The 26,883-nt window shown below is 30.4% G+C and overlaps 2 protein-coding genes across 2 annotated transcripts; one reads left to right on the top strand and one right to left on the bottom strand.

Annotated features, from left to right (window-relative positions):
• Nucleotides 1-6,546: 6,546 nt before the first annotated feature.
• Nucleotides 6,547-7,882, bottom strand: LOC149054124 (uncharacterized). Its single transcript, XM_089230636.1, has 4 exons — nt 7,871-7,882; nt 7,629-7,799; nt 7,350-7,541; nt 6,547-7,287 (listed from the first exon to the last, which is right to left on the bottom strand). The coding sequence occupies exons 1-4, from the start codon at nt 7,880-7,882 to the stop codon at nt 6,547-6,549; spliced, it is 1,116 nt and encodes a 371-aa protein (XP_089086762.1).
• A 7,829-nt stretch (nt 7,883-15,711) lies between these two features.
• Nucleotides 15,712-18,019, top strand: LOC149054123 (uncharacterized). Its single transcript, XM_089230635.1, has 2 exons — nt 15,712-16,743; nt 16,796-18,019. Exons 1-2 carry the CDS (start codon nt 15,712-15,714, stop codon nt 18,017-18,019), a joined length of 2,256 nt encoding a protein of 751 aa, XP_089086761.1.
• Nucleotides 18,020-26,883: the final 8,864 nt, after the last annotated feature.

Genomic DNA, 26,883 nt, shown 5'->3' with positions numbered 1-26,883 from the left:
TATAACTAAAAACTTTATTTCAAATTAAGTTATAATGATTTTTCTATTCTAATTAATATGTTTCGAAATTTATATTCTACTGAAAACCTTGAAAATTCATTGCAAAAATTTCAAATAAATCATTTGATTTTCCACATTACCCATAACATTTGATGAATATTTTATAATTATAAAATATGTTATACACTTATTAATTAATATCGGGTATTCTCTGTCTTTATTAGAGAAAAGTATGTTGATTTGATTTAAAATAATTATTAATTTTACACGATTTATAATTTATTTACATCTAAACTATGTATAAAGTTCAATGTTATGTTTATATTATATCCAACATAATCTCAATAAGAAGTGTAACTTTTTTTTTTAAATTTCTGCATTCAATTTTCGAGTTTTTTAATAACAAAACGGTTAGTTATAAATGTTATAATATATTATAATTAAATATTAACCTTAAACTACGTGATTATAATTTTTAATTCTATGCATGGCTTGATAGTAGACATATAAGTATGAATATTTTATAACTAAAATCTCTATTTCAAATAAATCACTTGATTTTCCATTTTAATCATAACATTTGATGAATATTTTATAATTATAAAATATATTATATACTTATTAATTATTATCGGATATTCTCTGTCGATTATAGAAAACCGTAAGTTGTTTTAATTTTAAATAATTATATATTTTTACAAGATTTATAATTTGCATCTACATTATGTTTAAGGTTTAATCTTATGTTTATATAATGTTCAACATAATTTATATAAGAAGTGTGAATTTATTTTTAAAATATCCGCTTTAAGTTTTCAGAGTTTAAAAAAAAAAAAAAAAAACTGTTAGTTATAATTTATTAGAATTGAATATCAACCTTAAACTACGTATTTATAATTTTTTAATTCTGTCCATAGCCTGATAGTCATAGTATACATATAAGTATGAATATGTTATATCTAAGAACTCCATTTCAAATTTAGTTCAAATAATTTTCCTACCCTAATTATTATGTTTCGAAATTTATATTCTACCGATAAACTTGAAGATTCATTGTAAACATTTCAAATAATTCACTTGATTTTCCACTTTAATCATAATATATTATGAATAATTTATAATTATAAAATATATTATACACTTATTAATTATTATTGGGTATTCTCTGTCTATTATAGAGCTACGTAAGTAGATTTAATTTTAAATAATTATTTAATTTTAGACGATTTGTATTATGCGTCTTAAATATATATTTTAAAGTTTAATTTTATGTTAATATTATTATATCCAACATGATATAAATAAGAAGTGTGATTTAATTTTTTAAATATCCGCTTTTAATTTTTTGAGTTTCTAAAAAAAAAAAAAAAAAAAGGTGTTAGTTATAATCTATTATAATTCAATATTGATCTTAAACTATGTTTTTGTAATCTATAAATATATGCATGGCCTGATGGTAGATATACCAGTATGAATATGCTATAACTAAAAACTCTATTTCAAATAAAGTTCAAATGATTTTTTTCCTTTATTACGATGTTTCGAAATTTATATTTTGATGAAAACCTTGAAAATTCATTCCTAAAATTTCAAACAAATCACGGGATTTTCCTCTTTAATCATAACATTTTATGAATATTTTATAATTATTAAATGTATTATACACTTATTATTTTATTAATTATTATCGGATATTCCCTGTCAATTATAGAACGATGTAAGTTGATGTAATTTGAAATAATTATTTAATTTTATACGATTATAGCAAGAAGTGTAATTTTATTTTTAAAATATCTGCATTCAATTTTCAGAGTTTAAAAAAAAACTGTTAGTTACAATTTAATAGAAATAAATATAAACCTTAAACTACGTATTTTTAATTTTTTAATTCTGTGCATGGCCTGATAGTAGATATACAAGTATGAATATGTTATATCTAAGAACTTGATTTCAAATTTAGATCAAATGATTTTTCTACCCTAATTATTATGTTTCGAAATTTATATTCTACCGATAAACTTGAAAATTCATTGTAAATATTTCAAATAATTCACTAGATTTTGCACTTTAATCATAACATTTGATGAATATTTTATAATTATAAAATATATTATACACTTATTAATAATTATTAGGTATTCTCTGTCTATTATAGTGCTATGTAAGTTGATTTAATTTTAAATAATTATATAATTTTTCACGATATATGATATGTACCTTAAATATGTTTAAATTTAATCTTATGTTTATATTATATTACACATGATTTGAAGAAGTTGTGTGATTTTCTTTTTAAATATCTGCATTCAATTTTTCGAGTTTAAAAAAAAAAAAAAAAAAAAAAAAAAAACCGTAAGTTGTAAATATTTTATAAATAAATATTTTCCTTAAAATACGTGTTTGTTATATTTAGTTCAATGCATAGCCTGATAGTAGACATATAAGTATGAGTATGTTATATCTAAGAACTCTATTTCAAATTCAGTTCAAATTATTTTTCTACCCTAATCATTATGTTTCGAAATTTATATTCTACCGATAAACTTGAAGATTCATTGTAAACATTTCAAATAATTCATTTGACTTTCCACTTTAATCAAAACATTTGATGAAAATCTTATAATTAATAAATATATTATACACTTATTAATTATTATCGGGTATTCTCTGTCTATTATAGTGAAACGTAAGTTGATTTATTTTGAAATAATTATTTAATTGTACACGATTTATAATACGCATCTGAAATATATTTAATTTTTATCTTAAATTTATATAATATTCAACAAAATTTACATAAGAAGAGTGATTTTAATTGTTAAATATCTGCATTCAATTTTCCGAGATTTAAAAAAAAAAAAATTGTTAGTTATAATATATTAAAATTAAATATTATATTCCTTAATCTACGTTTTTGTATTAATATTTAATATTTAGTTCTATGTATGGCCTGATAGCAGACTAAGTATGAATATGTTATAAAAATGAAATCATTCTCAAATTAAGTTCAAATGATTTTTCTACCCTAATTGTTATGTTTCGACATTTATATTCTACCGAAAAACTTAAACATTCATTTCAAACATTTCAAATAAATCATTTGATTTTCCACTTTAATTATAACATTTGCTAAATATTTTATAATTATAAAATAAATTATACACTTATTAATTTTATTATTATCGGATATTCTCTGTCGATTATAGAACAACGTAAGTTGATTTATTTTGAAATAATTATTTAATTGTACACGATTTATAATAGGCATCTGAAATATATTTAAAGTTTAATCTTATGTTTATATAATGTTCAACATAATTTATATAAGAAGTGTGATTTTATTTTTAAAATATTTGCTTTAAATTCTCAGAGTTTTAAAAAAAAAAAAAACTGTTAGTTATAATTTATTAGAATTAAATATAAATCTTAAACTACGTATTTATATTTTTTTAATTCTATGCATGGCCTGATAGTGAGATATAAGTATGAAAATGTTATATCTATGAACTCTATTTCAAATTTATTGCTAATGATTTTTCTACACTAATTAAGATGTTTCGAAATTTATATTCTACCGAAAAACTTGAAAATTCATCGCAAACAGTTCCAACAAATCACTTGATTTTCCACTTTAATCGTAACATTTGATGAATATTTTATAATTATAAAATATATTATACACTTATTAATTATTATCGGATATTCTCTGCCGATTATAGAACAACGTAAGTTGATTTATTTTGAAATAATTATTAAATTTTACACGATTTATAATACGCATCTTAAATATATTTAAAGTTTAATCTTATGTTTATATAATGTTCAACATAATTTTAGATGAGAAGTGTGATTTTATTTTTAAATAATTTTATTCAATTTTCCAATTAAAAAAAAACTGTTATTTATAATCTATTATAATTAAATATTAACCTTAAACTACGTATTTAATATAATGTTTAATTTTATGCATGGCCCGAGAGTAGAAATATAAGTATGAATATATTATAACCAGGGATCGAAACCATTTCATATTTTAACGGTTTCGGTTTCGGTTTTTGAGAACGGTTTTCTAAATTTTCTGGTTTTGGTTTAGGTTTTAAGATCGGTTTTTCAAACTTTTTGGTTTTGGTTTCGGTTTCAAAAAAGGTTTTTAAAAAATTTTATCGGTTTCAAGAACGGTTTTTGAAAATGTTTGGTTTTGGTTTTTGGAACGGTGTTTTAAATTTTTATTATATTTTCCTACATCTAAAAACTGTTGACCCAATTTTTATTATCCATCTATTAACTATTAAGGGCTGAGCCTAAAGCGCTAAAAATTAAAATATAGGTATCCGATTTGTACACTTTGTGTAGAATGTACAACGTACTTAGAATATTCCAAGTTATTATCAACAGAACTAATTTCGTGTTCTTAACAACGTTGTTGAGATAGTAGGTACCTACCTGCTTTTGCATACAACATATTATATAGATCATTATTTGATTACATTACATTTATATTTAATTGTAATTTACAATAATATTGCATTATATTACAGACTACAGTATAATAAATCTCATGATATGTCATGTTAAATCTCATCTCATGTTATGCTTATGATATTTGAACAAAATATTAAATTTAAATTTAAATGGATAGTTGCTAAAAAAGGTTATTGGAGTATTGACAATTCAGTTATTTAAAAAGGTATAAATACACGTTTAACACACATTTTTAATCCAAGAGATTGTTAGAAATTTACATATTTCTATTTTTTAATAACATTTGTCGTTTTTATTACCAATACTCAATAGGCAATAAATAATAACATTACAATTAATATAATATAACAACAGTACAGATTACTGATTAGTGATTACAAACATGTATAACCGCATAAGGGCGAACAAAATAATAGTAGTTATATTATATTTTAATTTAGAACTAATACAATAAGTATAGGAATAATATAAAATATAAATAGAACAATATTCGTATTACCAATAGATATTAATATTTCGTAATACTGATTAATGATTACCTAAGAGCATCGGGATTTTTATTAATAAATTCCAACATTATATTATTTTCTTCGAATGAAAATACTCGTTTTAACTAGAATTATAATTAATATAATTAACTTTATAAAATTTGAAGAAACCTATATTGATTTTAAATTTTAATCGGTTTTTCAAGAACTGATCAAGAACGGTTTTTCAATTCTATGATTTCGGTTTGGGTTTTATAAACGGTTTTTTAAAGGCCTCGGGTTTCAGTTATGGTTTTTTAACCGGTGTTTTAAAGCTTTTGGTGTAGGTTCCGGTCCCGGTGTTCAAAAATGAAAAAACCGCGATTCTAACCGGTTTTAACCGGTTTTTGAAAAACCGGTTTCGATCCCTGGTTTCAATTGATGAATCGACAGTTGCAGAGGGCAGGTATATTGGTAATGTTATCATCGGCAAACTATGTGGTGAGCCTACTAAATCATTTCTTTTAAATTGTATGCAATAATAAAACTATTGCTAAATTATTTAATGATTCTATGAACTTATTTTGGCCAAATGGTGTAAAATATGAAAACGTATTTATATTTTTGACCGATGCTGCACCTTATATGGTTAAAGCCGAGCCGGTATAACAGACGAATTTTACCCCCTATAAATTTTACCCACTTACAAATTTTACCGAGGAGGTAATAATCGCCTAACAACCTAACATAACCGGCGATTTTTACCCACCTAATTATTTTTACCGGGGGGTAATTTTTACATACCTACAAATTTTGCTGGTGTAATTTTTGTACCCAGAAATTATTGTAGTCCTGTTTCTAAAATAATACAATGGTAATCTTGTACCCATACATCGATATATTATACTGATGTGACTGGGTAATAAACAAATAATATTTTATATTAAATTATGATAAATATACCTAGATATTGGAGTATATCTGTTTGTGCACGAAGTAAGACCGCCCTGCTAGCTCAGCATATGTGAAGTTGGTCATACTGGGTGAGGACGCTACTTCCACTCTCCCCCGTTCCACCTCGGACAGCGGCCGGGTTCCGCTATATTGGTGTGTGTGTGTGTGTGTGGACCATGAAGAATAAAGATAAGGAGCTCGAACTCGCTGATACAACCAGGCCGACTTTCGCTCGTACAATAAAAGTTGCGCGGAATCACCACGGGTTGCGCGTCGTTCGATGGTTATACTAAAAATATTTGAATAACATGACGAATGCATACAGTAATTTGGAAGTTTTTAGCATTTATTTCCAAAATAAAGAATGCGATGTTAATTATATAATATTGTAGATATAGAAAAATTGTTAACTGTAAACTGGTGTTTAATAATGTTAGTTAGGTTATAATTACAATACCTACAGGCTATAATAGGTAATACAATAAACACATTCAACAAAATATTAATGATGTAATTCTTTCTGACCTTTAAACTAAGTTTAAATAACTAACTAAACAAAATTAAGAGTTATAATACAATATACAAGAAATCAATTAGGAAAATAAAAAAAATTATAATAATAACATTAACATTTTCCAACGTTCTAATATTTTGAGGTCTTCCTGAGTGCTCGTGTTTTGTCCTTTGCAATGTTGTCAATAACATTATTTGATCTTTTACAAATCATATGCATCCTTGTCACAGTATAAAAATGGAGTATTCTTTGGGTAAATTCTCGACAATGTTCAATGCAACCAATAAGTGGCAAGTTTTCAACATTTTCTAATGTACCGGCGACATCAAAAAATGTATCTACATTCAATTTATTAATTTCGATTGTTTTAACAATAACTGATTCTAATGTTGAAATTAAATAATAAAGTCTATTGCTAGAAGCTAATAATCCTCCTCTGCTACGTACTTCTAACACTTTATTTCTGTTAAGTTCTTCAAAGTTGTTAAACTTCAAACTATTTTGACAGTTCTGGCAGGTAGAAAAACGTATTGCTTTACGTCTTACATATCCAGATATGTATGTTATTATGAAATCATTTGGATTATTAGGAGTTCTTTCAATTATTTCTTCAAGATCGTCGCAATGTATACCTTGGTCCAATATACGATCCATGCTATCCTCCCAAGAAATTTTACTTTTTTTTGAAACATTTTCAGTCACATCCTCTAGGGTCATCAGGGTTTCCAATATTTCACCTCCAGAAACATTGCTACCTTTTGGTGGCTTAACTAATGAATATGTGGAAATTAGTCGAAACATTTGTATATAAAGAACTGAGTCTGGGTGGTCATTTGACCCACAAGCAGACCTCATCATTCCAAAAAACCTCTAAAAATACACATAAAATATAATTTAACTAATTTTTAGATAATTGTTAATTTTTATTTTACTTCAAGGGCATCTTGATTCAATCTAGATGTCATCACATATTTATAACCACAATTAATTTGCAAAAAACTTGATATTTCTAAACATGCAGTAAGTGATATCTTAAAACCAGAACATGTATTATTCGACATAAAGTGTTTGCCATCTACCATAGTTTCCCACTGTTTCATATAAGACAGAAATTCACCAATTGCCTAAAATTCAAAAGTTATGGTTTATAAAATGAATGCAAATACTATAAATCTATACATAAAGTTATAAAGTAGGTATATTTTAATTACTGTCCAGTGTATTGAATTTGGTCGTAATGCATTCAATGGAGTTCTGGAATTCATTGCAATAATTAATTTTTGTATTCTAGTTATAAATTTAATAGTTGGTTCACAATCTGCCAAGTCTTTATGGAATCCTTTCAATAATTGCATTGCTGATGCAATAGGCTCACCGAAAAACTGTATAATATATTAAAATTAACTTAAGTTATTACATTAAATAATTAATCACAATATGTATTAGAAATTACTTGAAATGCCATAGCTACATTCATTTTTTGATAATGTTTTGGTCTGATGCAATTTTCAAATTATATGATTCTTCATGTTCTATATCCAATAGTGCTTCCCAATGTTTTAATTTTAAAATACCATCGGGTGTCTGTACAAGTATTAAGATATTAATCATATTTACACCAAATTTAAACATTATTTTATAAATTACCCGTGTTTCTTCATGCTTTACAATGAAATTTCGTAAATTTTTTATTAAATGGGGGAAATCCGATAGGAACCATAATTGTCTTTTAATATCACTTGGATGGGTCACCCACACTTTTTCTTCTGTTACACAAAACTGGGTCCACATATTTCTATTCCAAGAGGCCCCATCCGTTATAACAGCATCAACAAAAAACCCAGATTTTTCCAAAAGTAGTATACATTCCATAATCAAATGGTGCAAAACAGTTCCAGCAGCACATTCCTTCGACAAAAAGCAAGCTACAGCCTGAACCCATCTTCCCTGGAATGGCTGAAACATAATGACAAGACCATGGTCTCCCTTTTTTGACTGCTGGTGAAGAGAAGTGTGTTCACCTAAGTCGGTAAAACCAACCATTTTTAATTTTTTTGTATCAAATTTTACAGCTTCGCCAACTTTCATTTCATCAATCAATATAACGCCTAAGAAGAATTATTCTCAGTTGTATTTCTATTAATGTTTGAAATAAACTTACCCCTCCTTTGTTCCATGGACATTTCAGATGATTTTTTTTTAAGCAATTCAAAAATACCTTTGTGAAACCCATAACCACTATCCATTTTATTTATGTATCTGTTTAGAGTATCAATACTAGGAAGTGCCAATATTTTATGTTTCCTCAAATGTTCATATGCTTTACGACTCTTAATTCGAATCAGCAAACATTCATATACCCAATAAGTATTATAACGCATACCATGTACACTACTAACTTTGGCAGCAGCTATACAGCTTTTAAAAGCTTCTTGCTGTTGCAAAGGCAATTTTGAAATTATTTCGGTAATATTTTCAGTTGTTAAACTTGCACATTTTTCTCTATACATTTTAATAGCTGTTTGAAGTTTACATACCTATATAATATGTATAAAGAGAGAGAGAAAGAAATAACAAATTAAATAAGAATATAAAATATAAAAGAAGAGTTAATAAACTGATGAATTCTTACATTTTTTTTAAGTCATATGTTTTTATTTTTAACAGATTTTACTTTTTTTAGTATTAATTTTCTTTTTATTTTGTATTTGGTTAAACATTTTTGTTTTGAAGCAATGCAATCTTTTTCCTTTTTTCTAACTAACCGACACTGAAAACACCTACTACTTTTCATCCCTTTAATACCATTTTTTTTGTTTGGTAGATAACCTACACATTGGTCAGAACTTCTATAAAGAAAGTACATAAAGAAAACTATTAATAATATAGATTTAAACTATAAGTACATAATTTAATTTCAATAATACACAATACAATTTATATATTTATATTATAATATTATACATTATAATAATATACTAATAATTAAAATCTAAATAAAGTTAGTAGTTAAAAGTTAATTCAAAATTGAGTATCAATTGAACTAAGTTAAAATAAATAATATTTTTTGTTACTAAAAGGTAACAGTACAAATTTTATTGATATTATTAATACATATCAAAACAATGTGTACCAGCAACTTCATTTTAGACTAATTAAAAAACTTAATAACCTCTTATTAAGTTTAAAAGTTAAATAAACTTAACATTGTAACTTAGCTTCAACTGATTAACATGTTAATGCCTGTTATGTTTAATCTGGGCTGTTTATAATAAATAAACACAAATACTAGTATGAGTTATATTATACAAATCACTCTTGTATTATTACAATTATTACAGACTACATTATGTCTAGAAAAAAACCTAAAACCGAGTAGTAACATATATATAGCACAATACAAAAATTAATGCACTGAACTCAGTACGCGTAACCAACATTACTTAACCTAAAACATTACAATGCCCAGCCTTGTAGTTTAACTACTTTTATTTACCTGGCAATGCATACTCCTTCACATACATTAGAAATTTCATTAATTTTATGGAGAATTAATTCTAAATTTTTAAAACTAGAAACTTCAGGCAATTCTAATTCAGGCAAACAGCGCTCAGTATTATTTATGATAATCTGTAAACAAAAAATTACATTTTTAATTAAATATATTAATTATTATTTTATTATATTACATAATTTCAAAACATCAGTAGACAAGGGCAGCTTGTAATAAGAATACTAGGAGCTATTGCCTATTATACTGCTATTTATTATATAATACTGCTCCTGCTTTGAAAATGGGGAAAACATTTTTATTTTAGTTTAACAGGTTTAATCATAACAGGAGATTAGTCAACAGTAAAAATTAATGAAAATTTAACTAAAGAAGAACCTAAAAATATTGCATTGGTCCCGGTAAATTTAGTTGGTGGATAGTGTAAGTTTTGAAGATTCAAGCTGCCACTATCAGTAAATATACAATAAAAAATAAAATAAATATAATTTGTTACCTTAAGATTTAATTTAATTCCAACAGCTGCAATTATATCATTTTTTATTTCTCTCCAACGCGAAAATATTATATTTGAATTAGTACAGCAATAAGCCCATGAACTATTTGGCAGATTCAAACATTTTAATCCATTTTTAAGATCATCAAATGTAAAAGAAATCAAAGGTGTCTCATTTGTTGAAAATGGTTCCCTGGCGATAGTTACACTCTCAAAATTATTTTGACAAGTCCTGTTAGGTTCAAATTGATTTGGTTTTTGTCGTTTTTGAGCACTTAAAGATCTTTTCTTTGGAGATTTTCTTTTCTTAATTGTATATGATAGGTATTTTGGCAAATTTGGAAAAATTGTTGGAACTGAACCAGATTTTAATAATGGTATACCTCTATCCATAGTGAATAATGAACCATCTGATAAAACAGTACTATACGTTTTATCAACACACTCAGGTTGGAAGTGTAACTCACAAACATAGTTAGACATTTTCAATATTCTATCTGCTCTGGGTATTGATTTATTCCATATCATTCTTTCTTCTTCGTCCTATAAACAATTTCGGTTTCAATAGTTAATATAGATACTTACATGGGTATTATAAAGGAAGTTCAAAATATATATATTAAATATAAAATGAATTACCTTTGGTTTGAAAACAGACACATTTTTCACTCCAATTTTTTTGTTTAACATTCTTGTTTTTGGATAGCCAGAGACACAGCCTGGTACAAAACAACTCATTTTTAAATAATATCTATTTACTTCTCACTGCTTATAAAGTATAAATAATAGTATTTGTAATTTAATAATTAAAAATTATAATTATTCATAATCATCATATTGTTATCATTTACTACTAATACACTATAACTTATAAGATATAAAACATAAGTCAACAACTGTAGAAGTGTATAGTGTAGTACCGAGACAGACGTATAAAAGTATAAATAAATAAATCATGAATTAGTATAATTAGTATAAACATCGAACGACCTGCGACCTAGTGGCGAAATCACACACCTTATTTCGTGCGGATGGAAACGAGTGTGTTTTATTTACGCGCGTCAACGGGAGTGCGAGCTCCTTATCTTTATTCTTCATGGTGTGGACACATAGCGTCGAGTTATGTATTCTTGTTTTACCGTTCGTAAATGGCGCATGGAAGCTCAGCATTTTTTAAAGGCTTTTAATAACTTTTAATAACCTTTTATATCGTGTGATGTTGTTGTCCATCAGAAGATTCTATTCTTATTACGACAAAGGCCGCTCGCCTCCTGTTTGGCAGTTCGTTATTCATTCCAGTTCGGTACGTGGTAATCTTCCTGTTACTACATCAAGTGCAGCTCGCAGCGTGTGTGGCTGCTCGTCGTCCAGTCCAGTTCGGTCCGGAGATTATCCTTCCCCCTTTGTGTATTATTTATTGTACGATCAGTTGTCTCCCCCTTTTTATTATATTATTTGTATTAACTCAGCATTTTCTATATTTTTATGTATTACCTCCCAGTAGATTGGCCATCACTGGTGGGTAAATGTTGTCAATATTTCATATTAGCATAATTAATATATATATTTAGAGGTCTTATAAAAAGATATTGTTCTATTTTTCAATCGTATACCATATATTATGTTCACTATCCCTTAGCAGCTTTCCAGTTTAGGTGCAAGTCGCAGACGCCAACCTCATGGCAGGAGCGGTTGTGGCGAAAACATTGGTAGCAGAGCGTGGTTTTTAGTTAACGTGCAGCATCTTCTTTGGATTGAAGGTACAGTGAATATTATTATTTTGTCATACGAGTTTAGCTACTTCCTTTATATTTATTCCTATACATATGATATTGTTATAGTCTTAGTTCCCTCCATAGGAATATCTAACATAAGTCAGGTAGTCAGGTGCCCTGTCACTTCATATTTGTAGTACACCTATAATTTTATTATTAATATAAATTAGTTAATTTGCCTGGGTTGTTAGTATTATTAGTATTGGTATCATTTTTTAAATTGTATTTAAGCACAGCTCGTGCCTTTTATGGTACCTTCCTAAGTGCTGATTTTATATTTTACATATTATTACATTATAAGTAGTTTCTGTTTAAATAATATGAGGTGGTGAGTACATAAGATATTTTATTGGTATTTTATTGCTATTATTATTTTTGTTATACTTATTGTGTATTTAATTATTACAATTGTTAACGTTCAGTTTCCTTATTTAAGGGTTTTTGTTTTACATGATATTTAGTCTATGTTTAACTAGTGTGTTGCCTTTGGGTGTTCCCTTTAGTATACCACGGTTATATGTTAATGAATGATAATTCATTATTCATTTATCATTTTTATTTTGTTAACTTGTTCTTTTTATGGTATTAGGTATTGTAAGTTTATATTTTATCATGCCATTAGGTGATAAATACATTTTATAACGGTATTAAGATAGTTTTCTTTCTCAAGTTAATTAAATTAATTAATTGTATTTTGATCATTACTTATTGAAGCTATTATAATTGATATTTATTAACTTTATTGAAATCATATAATTTTATTTTGGTTTTATTCACTATAATTAGTTAATAGTTGGTTCCTTAGTTCAGAGTCACCTTTTCATATTATCCTATATCTTGGTTATTATTTTATATTTTACTTTATTAATTTATAAGCTCTTATTTTGAACCTCAGTGAGTTCATGGTTTATTGTTAAAGCTTAGGTTGGGGTTAGGCTCGATACTCCTTTTCTATACTATTTTAATTATTTTATATCTTGTTTTGTATATTTTAAGTTATTTTTATTTAACTCTTATCAGTTTGATTTATCTTACTATTACTTTATTATAATTAATTGGTGTCAAATTCAATATTTCTGTTCTACAATATTGTAACTAGCTTGTTCTTGTTTGGTAATTTATAAGTTTTTATTTTTATTTATTTATTTATTTTTCTTCTTGTTGTATTTTAATAGGAGTAAAACTAGTAGTGTTTAAAATTATCGTTCAGCTCAGCACTCTTTTTTAACAGAGTTTTTTTAATATTTCTAAATTTAAATTTTCTCTTTGCTCATAGTTGAGGATTGTTGTTCGTTTATCATCGTCTATTACGGTTCTATTATTTATAGTGGTTCTATTCGTTTCCTTGTCGAGTTTTCCTTTATCTCGTCAGAATGGCCGATCGCGAACGACTCACACGTAATAAGCAGCGAGCTTCCGTTCGTCGCGACGCTGCCGCTAGTCAGATCGAGGCAATTTATACTCTGGGTCTTAACGCTTCCACGGATAGTTCATCCATTTCTAAATTTCTAATAGCTGCAAATGACTTGGAAGAATATTGGTCGAAGTTCACTTTAGAAAATGATACGATGTTAGAGGCTATGATCGAGTTAGGCACCGATAACGAATTTTCTAACAACGTCGAATTAGAAGTGCGTAGTACTGTCATCAGCGCGAAGTCGTTAGCGCAACAATATCGTTCCGGTAGTGTGGCGGCTAGTGAAGTTAGCCAACCCGAAAAGTCCACGATTGATCAGGTTGCTCCCGAAGTGGAGTCGGTGTCGAACCCGTCAGCTCAGGTGGGTCCACTTATTACCAATCTCGCTCTATCTGGGTCTAATATTCGATTGCCGGAAATTCCGTTGCCCACGTTCGATGGGCGTCTTCAGAATTGGCCCGATTTTAGGGATCGCTTTGTTACATTGGTAGATCAAAAGGCCCATCTGACTAATATTGAAAAGTTTTATTATTTGTTGGGCTGCTTGCAGGCAGGACCCACTGATGTTGTGAAAGGCATAACGGTTTCCGATGCTACATATGGCCTAGCTTGGTCAGCTCTGGTTAACCGTTATGACAAACCTCGCCAATTAGCAACTACGTTGGTGTCTGAAAATGCTCAATGCTGATAGTCACCAACAGGAATCTCCAACTGCGCTAATTGCTTTTCTCAACAAGTTCGGTGAAAATGTAGCCTTGCTAAGGTCTCTGAACATCTCCGATCTGGGTTCTTTTTTGTTATTCGCAATTGCTGTTCGATGTTTGCCTGCCACTAGTCGCCGTTTGTTTGAACAGGACAACACTTTGGATTTTCCAACGATCGATAGTGTGCTAGACTTCGTCAAGGATCGGGTCGAGGTGTTGGAGAATGCTGGTACATCCATGACTCCCACAGTTAATAAGCCCCAGCAAAAAAACCAAATTAGTAGACCCAAGTTCGGGAATAACAAAATAGTCGCTGCTAGCTCGAAATCTTCTCGTAGTTCTTCTGTTCCTCCAGTTGCGCTAGTGTCCCAGAAACCCTCTACAGAACCTCACAGGTGTGAGCAATGTGGTAGTAGTCATAAATTGTCGGCATGTTCCAAGTTCAAAGAACTGTCCATTAATGACAGGTATGCTTTAATAAGCAGTCATCGCTTATGTATGATATGTTTTGCCAATAATCATTGGACTAACAAATGCAAGTCTTCATGCTCCCTCTGTCATGGTCGTCACAATCAATTGCTACATCGAGACAATTCGCATGCCAAGGTTAATCCAGTCAAGCAGCCTGCTGTATCCTTAGTTAGCTCACAACGTTCCAGATCGGTTCTATTGGGTACAGCATCCGTTAATGTTCGTGACTTAGCTGGTTGCCTTCAACCAGTAAGGGCGTTAATTGATCCAGGTTCTCAGATTTCATCGTGAAAGATGGAAAGTTCCGGTGGCAGGTCTGGCAGGACAGTTGGTCTAAGCTGTCGATGGGAGGGTTCAACTCTCTATCCAGTCAGCGACGGATCAGAGGTCGTTGGAGTTACCCGCTTGGACCTTACCCACCATCACCAGTTCTATGCCGTCAATCCCATTACCTAGTACTGTCCGGGACAGATGTTCCCAACTGTTGTTGGCTGACCCTAATTTCGACTCTCCAGCTCCGATTGAGTTGTTATTAGGTGCTGATGTGTTTCCGCAAGTCCTACGTCATAAACGTCAAAGTCTGGGTCCAGGGTTACCCACGGCTTTCGACACGATTTTCAGTTGGATTATTCTCGGACCACTTGATCAACAATTCTTTTCTGTACCTCCTCAGTCCTTTGTTACATCATCACTTACCACTTCCATCGATTCGATGATGGAAAGGTTTTGGCAAGTCGAAGAACCTGATGAAGCTCCATCATAATTCACTGACGAGGGGAAGTGTGAGGATATCTTTGCTAGGGAGAGCTATCACGACGAATTCAGTAGGTTCGTTGTTCCCCTACCGTTTCGCGTTATCGCGTCTGGAGTGCAAGCTAGCTCAGGATCAACCGTTGTACCTAGCATATAAGCAATTCATGATGGAATATGAGACTCTCGGTCATATGTCTTTAGCTCAGTCTCCAGGTGCTTATTTCATTCCGCATCATGCAGTACATAAGATGGTGGGTGATGAAATAAAGTTGAGAGTAGTTTTCGATGCGTCAGCTCGACCTTCGTGTGGAACTTCTCTCAATGAAGCGTTATTTGTGGGTCCCAAGCTCCAACAAGATATTGTAGATATACTACTTCGTTTTCGATGTCATCGAGTTGTGTTCACCGCTGATATTTGCAAGATGTATAGGCAAATCCTTGTAGATCCCAAGTACTGCCAGTTCCAGCACATCTTGTGGAGAGACTCGTCGCAAGAGAAAATACGAGAGTACGAGTTGAATACCGTTACCTACGGTGTAAGCACTGCACCTTTTTTGGCGTTAAGGGTTCTTCGGGAGATAGCTACGGTCTATGCTAAAAGGTACCCTCGAGTCCAAGCAGCTCTTTTGACCCAGACTTACATGGACGATATATGTACTGGTGCAAACACAACAGAGGAAGCACAAGACCTTCAGTATGATCTTATTTACGTTCTCAGTCAGTTCGGACTAGAATTGAAGAAGTGGGCGAGTAATATACCTCAGCTTTTGGATAATATTCCGCTCGAAGACCAGGCAATTGGACCCCTTCCCTTAAATGATGACAAGACACTTCAAATTCAAGTTCTGGGTTTGAAGTGGAATCCAGCTGAAGACACCTTTAATTACAATGTCAGTTCGACCAAGTTCATATCTTCCAAACGTGCGATGTTGTCAATGATCGCTCGGATTTTTGATCCGCTCGGCCTCTTGTCTCCGGTGATTTTTTATGCAAAGCATCAGTTACAATGTGCTTGGCAGGCGGGTATTTCGTGGGACGAGCGTCTTCCCCTAGACATTGAGACAAGTTGGCCATCTTTCGTCTCTGAACTTCCTCAGTTATCGTCTATCCATGTTCCAAGATTTATTGGCGTAACACCGGATTGTTGTTATGAATTATGTGGATTTTGTGATGCCTCTGTCAAGGGTTATGCCGCTGTTGTATATCTTCGAGTGACAGACAGCTCTGATGTTGTCTCAGTGCGATTATTAGGTTGTAAAACTAAGTTGGCTCCAACCAAGTCGATGTCAATCCCTAGACTTGAGTTGTGCGCAGCGGGGCTGCTCGCCCGTTGGCTCCATCGAATGTCGGATATTCTGTCTTCTCAAGTTAGGATTCGGAATATCCATCCGTCCATCCGAGCTAGCTCAGTTTGAGCTCTATTGGCGGGGCCCTACCTTCCTTCGTCAGCTCGATGAAGGTTGGTCTCAGGAAAGCAGTCTAATTCCCGCGGATCAATTGCCCGAAGTGAAAGCTTTCACTTCATGCGTGGTGGAAACCACGGGGGAGCATCCGGAATGGTTTTCCAGGTTTTCCTCATTCAACCGTATGTTAAGAATTATAATACGTCTTCGTCGCTTCGTTAGAGCATGCCTTAAGAGACCACTAAATCCTGAATTCCTGTCTTACCAGGAATATAATGATGCTCTTATTGTGGTAGTTAAGTGTTCTCAAGGTTTATTTCTAAAAACATTGATGTCTGAATTATCTTCTGGTAAGACTGTCTCTTCCAGACTGTTAGCTCGTTTGTCGCCATTTATTGACAGTTCGGGTATCATACGAGTCGGAGGACGGTTGCGTCATTCGTTGCTGTCAGATCGACGCAAGTTCCCAATATTACTGTCGAAATTGTCGTTGTTTCCGCTACTGATAGCTAGGCATTGGCATTCTTATGCATGCCACGCCGGTCCTCGCCTTATTTCCGCCTTGATTTGTAGGCAGTTCTGGATTATAGGTGAGCGCCAAGTTATTCGTAAGGCTATTAGTGAATGTACTAGGTGTGTGAGATTGTCCGCTCACAATCCACAGCCGATCATGTCGGATTTGCCCGATTGTCGAGTCCAGCCATGTCCCCCTTTCTCTCGAGTAGGGATCGATTATGCTGGACCATTATTTATGAGAGAAACAAGTTTGCGTAAGGCAAGACAGTATAAAGTCTATATATCTGTATTTGTTTGCATGAGTGTAAAGGCCGTTCACCTTGAGCTTGTCTCCGATTTGACATCTGAAGCCTTTTTAGCGGCTTTTAATCGTTTTGTTGCTCGGAGAGGGATGCCCTCATCTGTGTATTCGGATTGTGGCACCAATTTCGTGGGAGCTTCCAAGAAATTGCTTGATCTGGTTAACAATCCTAAAACTCAAGAGCAGCTCAGCTCCAAGTTTGTTTGTGAATGGCATTTCAATCCTCCGAGTGCACCCCACTTTGGCGGACTCTGAGAGGCTGCGGTCCGATCGACCAAGTCGTTGTTAGTTCGTGTGTTAGGCAATCAGGTGTTATCATTAGAAGAGTTTTCCACTGTGCTTTGTAGGATGCACGCGTGCGCCGGCCAAGCCCCGCGCCCGCGCCCGACTCGTCGCACATCCGCGCCTATGTGGACGGCCTCGTGGAGACTGTGGGAGTAACGTATTAGTAGAAGGGGAGAAATTTGTCCGGAGGTAAGATACCGGCGGTCGCCGACACGGGACTCGAGACCCAACGATCGATCTCAGAAAGAGAGCCGCCGGCGGGCGAGCGGCGTGACTGGCGCCCGGGCGCCCGCGCATAAAACTCGCCGGAGGGATGAGCCCGTGTCACGAAGGCGAGGAGAGAGTTCGCCCGCGTAAGACGGATAAGGGCTTGAAACACAGCCACCGGGGTCAGAGCCTCGTTTCTCCCCGTCACAAAGTTGGTTATGTCTGTGCTTTGTAGGATAGAGTCTGTCCTAAATTCCAGACCCCTTACCGCTTCGTCTAATGACCCAAATGATTTGGAGTGTCTCACCCCGGGTCATTTTCTTATTGGTAGACCGTTATGTGCGGTACCTGAGGCAGAAGTCCTTGACAGTTCGTTAAGCTTCAAAAATCGTTGGAAGCTCCTCCAGCAGTTGTCTCAGTCCTTTTGGCGCAGGTGGTCCAATGAATATTTAAATACCCTACAAATTAAGGCTCGTTGGGTAAAGGACCAAGAAAATGTTAAGCTAGGTGACTTAGTAGTTATTAAAGATAATTTATCCTCTCCACTAGTGTGGAAGTTAGGCAGGATTCAGGAGCTCCTCCCAGGCCCAGATGGGGTCGTGCGAGTAGTTAAGCTGCTCACCAACCAAGGTCTTATCACAAGACCAGTTGTGAAGATAGTTCCTCTTCCTACGCAATAATATACTAATAAGATTATATATTTTATATTATGTTAGTTATTTGTTATTATTATAATTATTTTTTTTTCATGCTTGACATATTAACTGTTCATTAATTTTATCTCCACGGCAAGATCCGCCTTAACTAACATCCATATTCCTATATTCCTTGCTTGCTCGTATGACCATTGCGTTATCTGCGAAGTGCTACCGCCGAGCCGCTGCTGCTGTTGGGTGTGGCTCTGTGACTTCGTCTAACGGGGTGGCTTGCAAGGGTTAGTTTATTATTTTTATCATTATGATACATTATTTAATTTTTGTTCTGTGTTGTTGTATGAAATTTAATCATATAACTATTTTATTTGTTATATCTTTATCAATTTTTTTTTTATTTTTTTTATTTTTTATTTTTATTTTTTTTTTTTTGGCAACTGGTCATTATTATTATTATTTAAAAAAAAAAAATGTATTCGTCCCGAAGACTAGATAATCTCAATCGTCGTCATTGATGCTCCAGTTCGGTCAAAGACAACAAGGCCAGCTCTGTCCTCGAAGTCGTTGCAACGTTGCTCTGCGCGAGCTCTGCAGACAACTCCAGTTCCGGCAGATCGCCGTTCCGTCATCATGCCAGTCAGCTCGAAGATCATGTTGAGATACACCCCTATGTGTCTCAAGGGGGAGTATGTTTGTGCACGAAGTAAAACCGCCCTGCTAGCTCAGCATATGTGAAGTTGGTCATACTGGGTGAGGACGCTACTTCCACTCTCCCCCGTTCCACCTCGGACAGCGGCCGGGTTCCGCTATTTGGTGTGTGTGTGTGTGTGTGTGGACACATAGCGTCGAGTTTTGTATTCTTGTTTTACCGTTCGTAAAAGGCGCATGGCAGCTCAGCATTTTTTAAAGGCTTTTAATAACTTTTAATAACCTTTTATATCGTGTGATATTGTTGTCCATCAGAAGATTCTATTCTTATTACGACAAAGGCCGCTCGCCTCCTGTTTGGCAGTTCGTTATTCATTCCAGTTCGGTACGTGGTAATCTTCCTGTTACTACATCAAGTGCAGCTCGCAGCGTGTGTGGCAGCTCGTCGTCCAGTCCAGTTCGGTCCGGAGATTATCCTTCCCCCTTTGTGTATTATTTATTGTACGATCAGTTGTCTCCCCCTTTTTATTATATTATTTGTATTAACTCAGCATTTGCTATATTTTTATGTATTACCTCCCAGTAGATTGGCCATCACTGGTGGGTAAATGTTGTCAATATTTCATATTAGCATAATTAATATATATATTTAGAGGTCTTATAAAAAGATATTGTTCTATTTTTCAATCGTATACCATATATTATGTTCACTATCCCTTAGCAGCTTTCCAGTTTAGGTGCAAGTCGCAGACGCCAACCTCATGGCAGGAGCAGTTGTGGCGAAAACAATATCAATAAACACATCGTAACTGTATTATGCAACAATGTTAAAACATGGGCTTTTTGCCTTCTTATTGTTACTATATTATGTGGCAATCAAATAGGATAAATTATTTCTATTATAAAAAAATCAAATATACTATTATTTAAACGGGTTTTGTAATATACATATTAATAGTGTTTTAAATTTTTAGAAAAACTTAGGAATATAAAATACAACCAGATAGATGGAAATTTCACATAATTGTTACTAACCTGCAATCTGCATAAATCTGTCTTCAGAAAAAATAGAACATTAATTTATGAAATTAATAAAAAATAGTTTCCTTGTTCCACCAAAAATCATAAAATTAAACTAAACTCATTAATTAATGAAGATAGGTAGGTACCTTTATTAATATAGGTGTGTAGTTAATATTAAATTAATAAAACAATGAATAACTTTGATCATATTTTTTTTTAATTTAATTTTTAAACATGGGTAGGTACTGCTTACTTTAGCTTACTTGTAAACTATAAATTTACTACATGTATAATTATTTTATACAACACCTATAACCACGTCGAAGTGTACATTATCTATATTTCTTAGATAAATGCATCGTTCAGTATGATAAATTGAGGTTTTTATTAAAAAGTTGCCAAGTATTTGTTACTGTTGCATAAACGTAAATTTATGGTTTTAATAATTGAGTTGCAGTAAAAATCTCAACATCAGATCCCCAAATACCTAGAAAAAAATCAATTTTACATTATCCAAAATGATTTTAACAAATAAATATTTATAAATTATAAGTAATAATTATTTTTTGATAATTTTATTGAATTAATGTTGGTATTATATAATAAATCTTACCATCATCATCTATTTTATTTGTTTCTAAATAAATTCCTATTTTATCATCCCCGCCGACGTATTGACTGATATTTATTTTAGTCTTAACCACCTAGAGTAATTTAAAACAAAATTGTACAAGCAAAAATGTTTATTGTTTCTGCTGAATCACTTAAAAAATGTCCTCTTCTTTTAAATTTCAGGACTTCAGTTAGGTTTAGTTTTAATTGTTTGCATTTAACTCATTTAAGAATCTGCCATGGTTTTGCAATTGGATTAAATACTCGACGTTTATCTATTACTGAAAGCCTTGTACGCACTACATCCTCATTATCGACCATTTTATTATTTATTTGTTTTTCAGTATCAGCTTTATTTTCATCAAATTCTGCTTCCGTCATTGTTGTTAGTCCATCACATTTTATTCTTCCAGCTTCTTTATTTACCTCTTCATATACTTCTTCATGCAGGTCTTCAAACTCCTTCATTCATTTTTTCATTGTTTTCCTTTATTAGTTTTTCTTCAACATTATTTATTAAGTCCACATCCTTAATACTAGAAGATTCTTTAAAATACTTTAAGTTACTTAGATGTTGTTTTTTCGCTAAAATTTTGTCCTTGGATTTTAATGTATAGTATCTCCTTTATTAATCGATACAATAGTATAAGGTCCTTCCCAAGGTACATAATTCCAACCACCCTTTCGGTCATCTCTCCTTAAATTTCTTACTAATACTTTATCATTTTCTTTAATATATAACCGGTGTTGTGCCGCTTTCCATATGACAGCCGTTGTCGTTTTTGAGCCTCATTAATATTTTTTTTTGCACGGTTTTCCATGACGTTCCTCATATTTATCATTTTATTTAATGTTTTATCAAAATCATCTTGGTTAAATGCATTTTCTATTGAACCATTATCACATTTTTCTTCTTCGTTTTCCGAACTATCACCAGTATCATCAACATCAATTGGGAGTATAGCTTCAAGTTGGTATAGTATTTTAAATGGAGAATAACCTGTAGAGAAATGTTGTGCAGTTAGATGAGCAAATAAAACTCCCTGTAAAATAGAAGGCCATTTATTTACATTGTTTAGCAGTACTTTGAGTAAACAATTTTTAATTGTTCGATTTTGACGTTCAACTAAGCCATTTGCCTGTGGATGGTATGCTGATGTAACTCTTTGTTGTATCCCAGTGAAGCGCGAAAGCTCATCATTTAACGAATTTAAAAATTCTCGTCCTTGATCGTTAATTTGAATTATGGGACATCCATGTCGACAAATGATATCATCATATAGAAATCTCACTACCGAAACCACAGTTTTATAAAATAATGGCCTAGCTTCGGACCATTTCGAAAAGTAGTCGATTGCCACTACAGCGTTTTTATATCCGTCAACTTCTGGAAGCGTCATCAGGCCAACTCCAATTTGTCGGAACACCTATAATATTCAACTATACATTTTTATTTATTCTATTATAATTCTAAATATTTCATGTTTTTAAACTGTTTGTAATAATTTTCTTATTAATATTTTGCTAAACACAATGCAGTATAAAATAGTTTTATTTCAATGTCAAACATAAAAAAAATTCAATTTACATTATAATTTTATTTATTAAAATAAGCGCATTTTGTAGAGCATTTTTATTTTTATTAAGAAGTCAATAGAAGTTTTTATTGAATTAAAAATTTTTTTAAATTTTTTTAGACATTTTTTTAGTTATTTTTTTTTTTTTGATATTAAGGCAAATTTTTAAGACATTATGTCGTATTTTTTTATGAAATTTTTCTTATTTTTTATGACATTCAAGTCCGTTCTCTATACTACTCTACTTATTACCATATATAATTTGAATATTTTGTCCTCATTCCTCATCCCTATAGGCTTATAAGCTATAATTACGCCCCTAAATATAACCTTAAATTATTTATAATATCATCACCTGTTTTGGAACTTTGATAGATTGTAATTCTGGAACAATTTTCAAAGTAACTGGATTCACTTTTTGGCAAGCTTCACATTCTTGAATAAAAGTACGAACATCATCAGCCATATGAGGCCAAAAGTATCTAAATATTGTGACATAACAAATAATTATTTCAAGAATACTATATACTTATATTTTTCTTCTTCTTCTTCTATCTTCTATATAATAAAATTAAGTGGCGGGATATTCGTGATCATTTTTCTCAAGAGATATTAGACTGATTCAATTTTTTTTTTCAATACATTATTTTCGTCGAAAAGAAGAACGTGTCGTCAATTCTATTCGTGTCGGAACGCCACTGGTAGGTGTTAAAACGGGGATTATGAGATTTGTGATGGAAATTATATATATATTATATAAATTATTTATTGAACATTTGCCCTGGGTTACTACATTGTTTTATAGGAATTATCGCTATATTGTTGGTTGAAAACATATTCTTATAGATCTGTTGTTATATATACTTATTTATGTTATATATAACATAAATGTTTATGTTATTATTATGGGAAAAAGAAAATTTATTGGAAAATCTTCATATATTCTTTCAAAAAAAAACAAAAAGTACAAGAAAAAAAACGAAAGAGAAGTAGATGAATCTCAAGAAAATGTTGAAGATGGTATCACTAATGTTTACAGTAGTGAACGAACCAGACAAAGAAAATCAAAGTTAGAACAATTTTTAAAAATGAAAGCATTTTCATACAATCCAGAAACCGACAATGAATTCGAAAATTATATTTCAATTGGGTTAATGGATAATGAATGTACTTATTGTCAAGCATTAAAATACAAAAACGAACCAACTGGTTTATGTTGTGCAAATGGAAAAATTGAACTACCAATCCCAAGGAGTCCAGTTGAACCATTGTTATCATATTTAATAAGTAATACTTCTATAGGAATAAATCAGCTGATAAATTAGAAAAAACTAAAGGTAACATAGGAGAAATCGTCAAAAACAAATTTGCCGATATCATTGGAAAAAATAGACAGGGCTCTCTGGACATTGAATTCACTCCTTCTGATATAGTGAACATTGAACATGAATTACGCCCCGATCACATCTGTTGACGTAGAACGGTCATTTAGTCAATATAAGAGTGTTCTCCGACCAAACCATCGCAATTTGTCATTTGCAAACCTTCAACAATATGTTGTTTCGCATTGTTATGTTAAAGAATAATACTAGTTTTATATACCTACATCGTTTGTATTACTTTCATTTATAAAATATTATTTTTTGTAATTTTCAATATCTACTAATAGGTTTTTTCGATATACTTTTTAACTTTTTTTTTACATATTTTAATATTTTTTTTACATATTTCGATAAAAATAATTACATATTTATGTATATATTTTGATTTTTTTATTATAATAAAATCCGTTCCCTAATTATAACTAAGAACTCTATTTTAAATTAACCTCAAATGATTTTTTTAACCTAATAATTTTGTTTTGAAATTTAAATTTTTCCAAAAAACTTGATAACTCATTGCTAACATTTCAGATAAATCATTTGATTTTCCACTTTAATCATAAAATTTTATGAAAATCTTATAATAAAATTAGTAAATATATTATACACTTATTAATTATTATCTGGTATTCTCTGCCTATTATAGTACATCGTAAGTTGATTAAATTTTTAATAATTATTGTATTTTACACGATTTACAATATGCATCATAAATATATTTAAAATTTAATGTTATTTTTATATAATATTCATTATAATTTAGATAAGAAATGTAATTTAATTTTTTAATTAAATACATTCAATTTTCCGAGTTTTTAAAACAAAAAAAAACTATTGGTTATAATCTGTTATAATTAAATATTAACCTTAAACTATGTGTTTGTAATTTATAATTCTATGCATGGCCTGATAGTAGACATATAAGTTTGAAAATGTTATAACTAAAATCTCTATTTCAAATAAATCACTTGATTTACCATTTTAATCATAACATTTGATGAATATTTTATAATTATAAAATATAGTATACACTTATTAATTATTATCGGATATTCTCGGTCGATTATAGAACAACGTAAGTTGATTTAATTTGAAATAATTATTTAATTTTACACGTTTATAGCAAGAAGTGTAATTTTATTTTTAAAATATCTGCATTCAATTTTCCGATATTTAAAAAAAAAAACTGTTAGTCATAATTTATTAGAATTAAATATAAATCTTAAACTACGTATTTATAATTTTTTTAATTCTGTGCATGGCCTGATAGTGAGATATAAGTATGAAAATGTTATATCTATGAACTCTATTTCAAATTTATTGCTAATGATTTTTCTACACTAATTAATATGTTTCGAAATTTATATTCTACCGATAAACTTGAAGATTCATTGTAAACATTTCAAATAATTCATTTGACTTTCCACTTTAATCATAACATTTGATGAAAATCTTATAATTAATAAATATATTATACACTTATTAATTATTATCGGGTATTCTCTGTCTATTATAGTGCAACGTAAGTTGATTTAAAATTATATAATTATTCAATGTTACACGATTTATAATATGTATCTTAAATATATTTAAATATAATCTTATGTTTATATAATATTCAACATAATTTAGATAAGAAGAGTGATTTCAATTGTTAAATATCTGAATTCAATTTTCAGAGCTTTAAAAAAAAAAAAAAAATTGTTAGTTATAATCTATTAAATTTAAATATATTCTGATAGTAGACTAAGTATGAATATGTTATAAAAATGAAATCAACTTCAAATTAAGTTCAAATGATTTTTATACCCTAATTATTATGTTTCGTAATTTATATTCAACCAATAAACTTAAAAATTCATTGCAAACATTTCAAATAAATTATTTGATTTTCCACATTAATTATAACATTTGATGAATATTTTATAAGTACAAAATATATTATACACTTATTAATTATTATCTGATAATATCTGTTTATAATAGCAAATAGTAAGATAATTTAATTTTAAATAATAATATAATTTGAATTTAAATTATGTTTAAAGTTTAATCTTATGTTTATATAATATCCAACATAATTTCAATAAATAGTGTGATTTTTTTTTTAAATATCTGCATTCTAACAAAATACAGCCGTTAGTTACAATCTATTAAAATTAAATTTTAATCTTAAACTACGTATTTATAATGTTTAATTCTATTCGTGCCCTGATAGTAGACATATAAGTGTGAAAATGTTATAACTAAGAATTTTATTTCAAATTAAGTTTAATAATAAAATATATTAAACACTTGTTAATTATTATTAACCGGTATTCTCTGTCTGTAATAGGTCATGGTAAGTTGATTTAATTTTAAATAATTAGTTAATTTTACACGATTTAGTAGTAGACATACAAGTATGGATATTTTATAACTAAGAGTTCTATTTCAAATAAAGTTCAAATGATTTTTCTTCCCTAATTATTATTTTTCAAAATTTATATCCTACCGAAAAACTTGAAAATTCATCGCAAACAGTTCCAACAAATCACTTGATTTTCCACTTTAATCGTAACATTTGATGAATATTTTATAATTATAAAATATATTATACACTTATTAATTATTATCGGATATTCTCTGCCGATTATAGAACAACGTAAGTTGATTTATTTTGAAATAATTATTAAATTTTACACGATTTATAATACGCATCTTAAATATATTTAAAGTTTAATCTTATGTTT

This window comes from Diuraphis noxia, unplaced genomic scaffold, assembly GCF_037042655.1.
Source record: "Diuraphis noxia isolate RWA-SAM2 unplaced genomic scaffold, SU_Dnox_SAM2 contig0011, whole genome shotgun sequence".
NCBI lineage: Eukaryota > Metazoa > Arthropoda > Insecta > Hemiptera > Aphididae > Diuraphis > Diuraphis noxia.
Note: the sequence above shows the minus strand (reverse complement) of the source record. Positions and strands in the feature narration are given on the sequence as shown.

What these genes read in the sequence shown, in the direction of transcription:
- LOC149054124 (XM_089230636.1), bottom strand. An exon ending in CAAATTCAATACACTGGACA is followed by an intron (nt 7,542 to 7,628) that starts GTAATTAAAATA and finishes TTTGAATTTTAG; the next exon opens with GCAATTGGTGAATTTCTGTC. An exon ending in TGAATCAAGATGCCCTTGAA is followed by an intron (nt 7,288 to 7,349) that starts GTAAAATAAAAA and finishes GTGTATTTTTAG; the next exon opens with AGGTTTTTTGGAATGATGAG.
- LOC149054123 (XM_089230635.1), top strand. Translation starts at nt 15,712, where the DNA reads ATGGAATATGAGACTCTCGGTCATATGTCTTTAGCTCAGTCTCCAGGT. An exon ending in TCAAGGGTTATGCCGCTGTT is followed by an intron (nt 16,744 to 16,795) that starts GTATATCTTCGA and finishes TGCGATTATTAG; the next exon opens with GTTGTAAAACTAAGTTGGCT.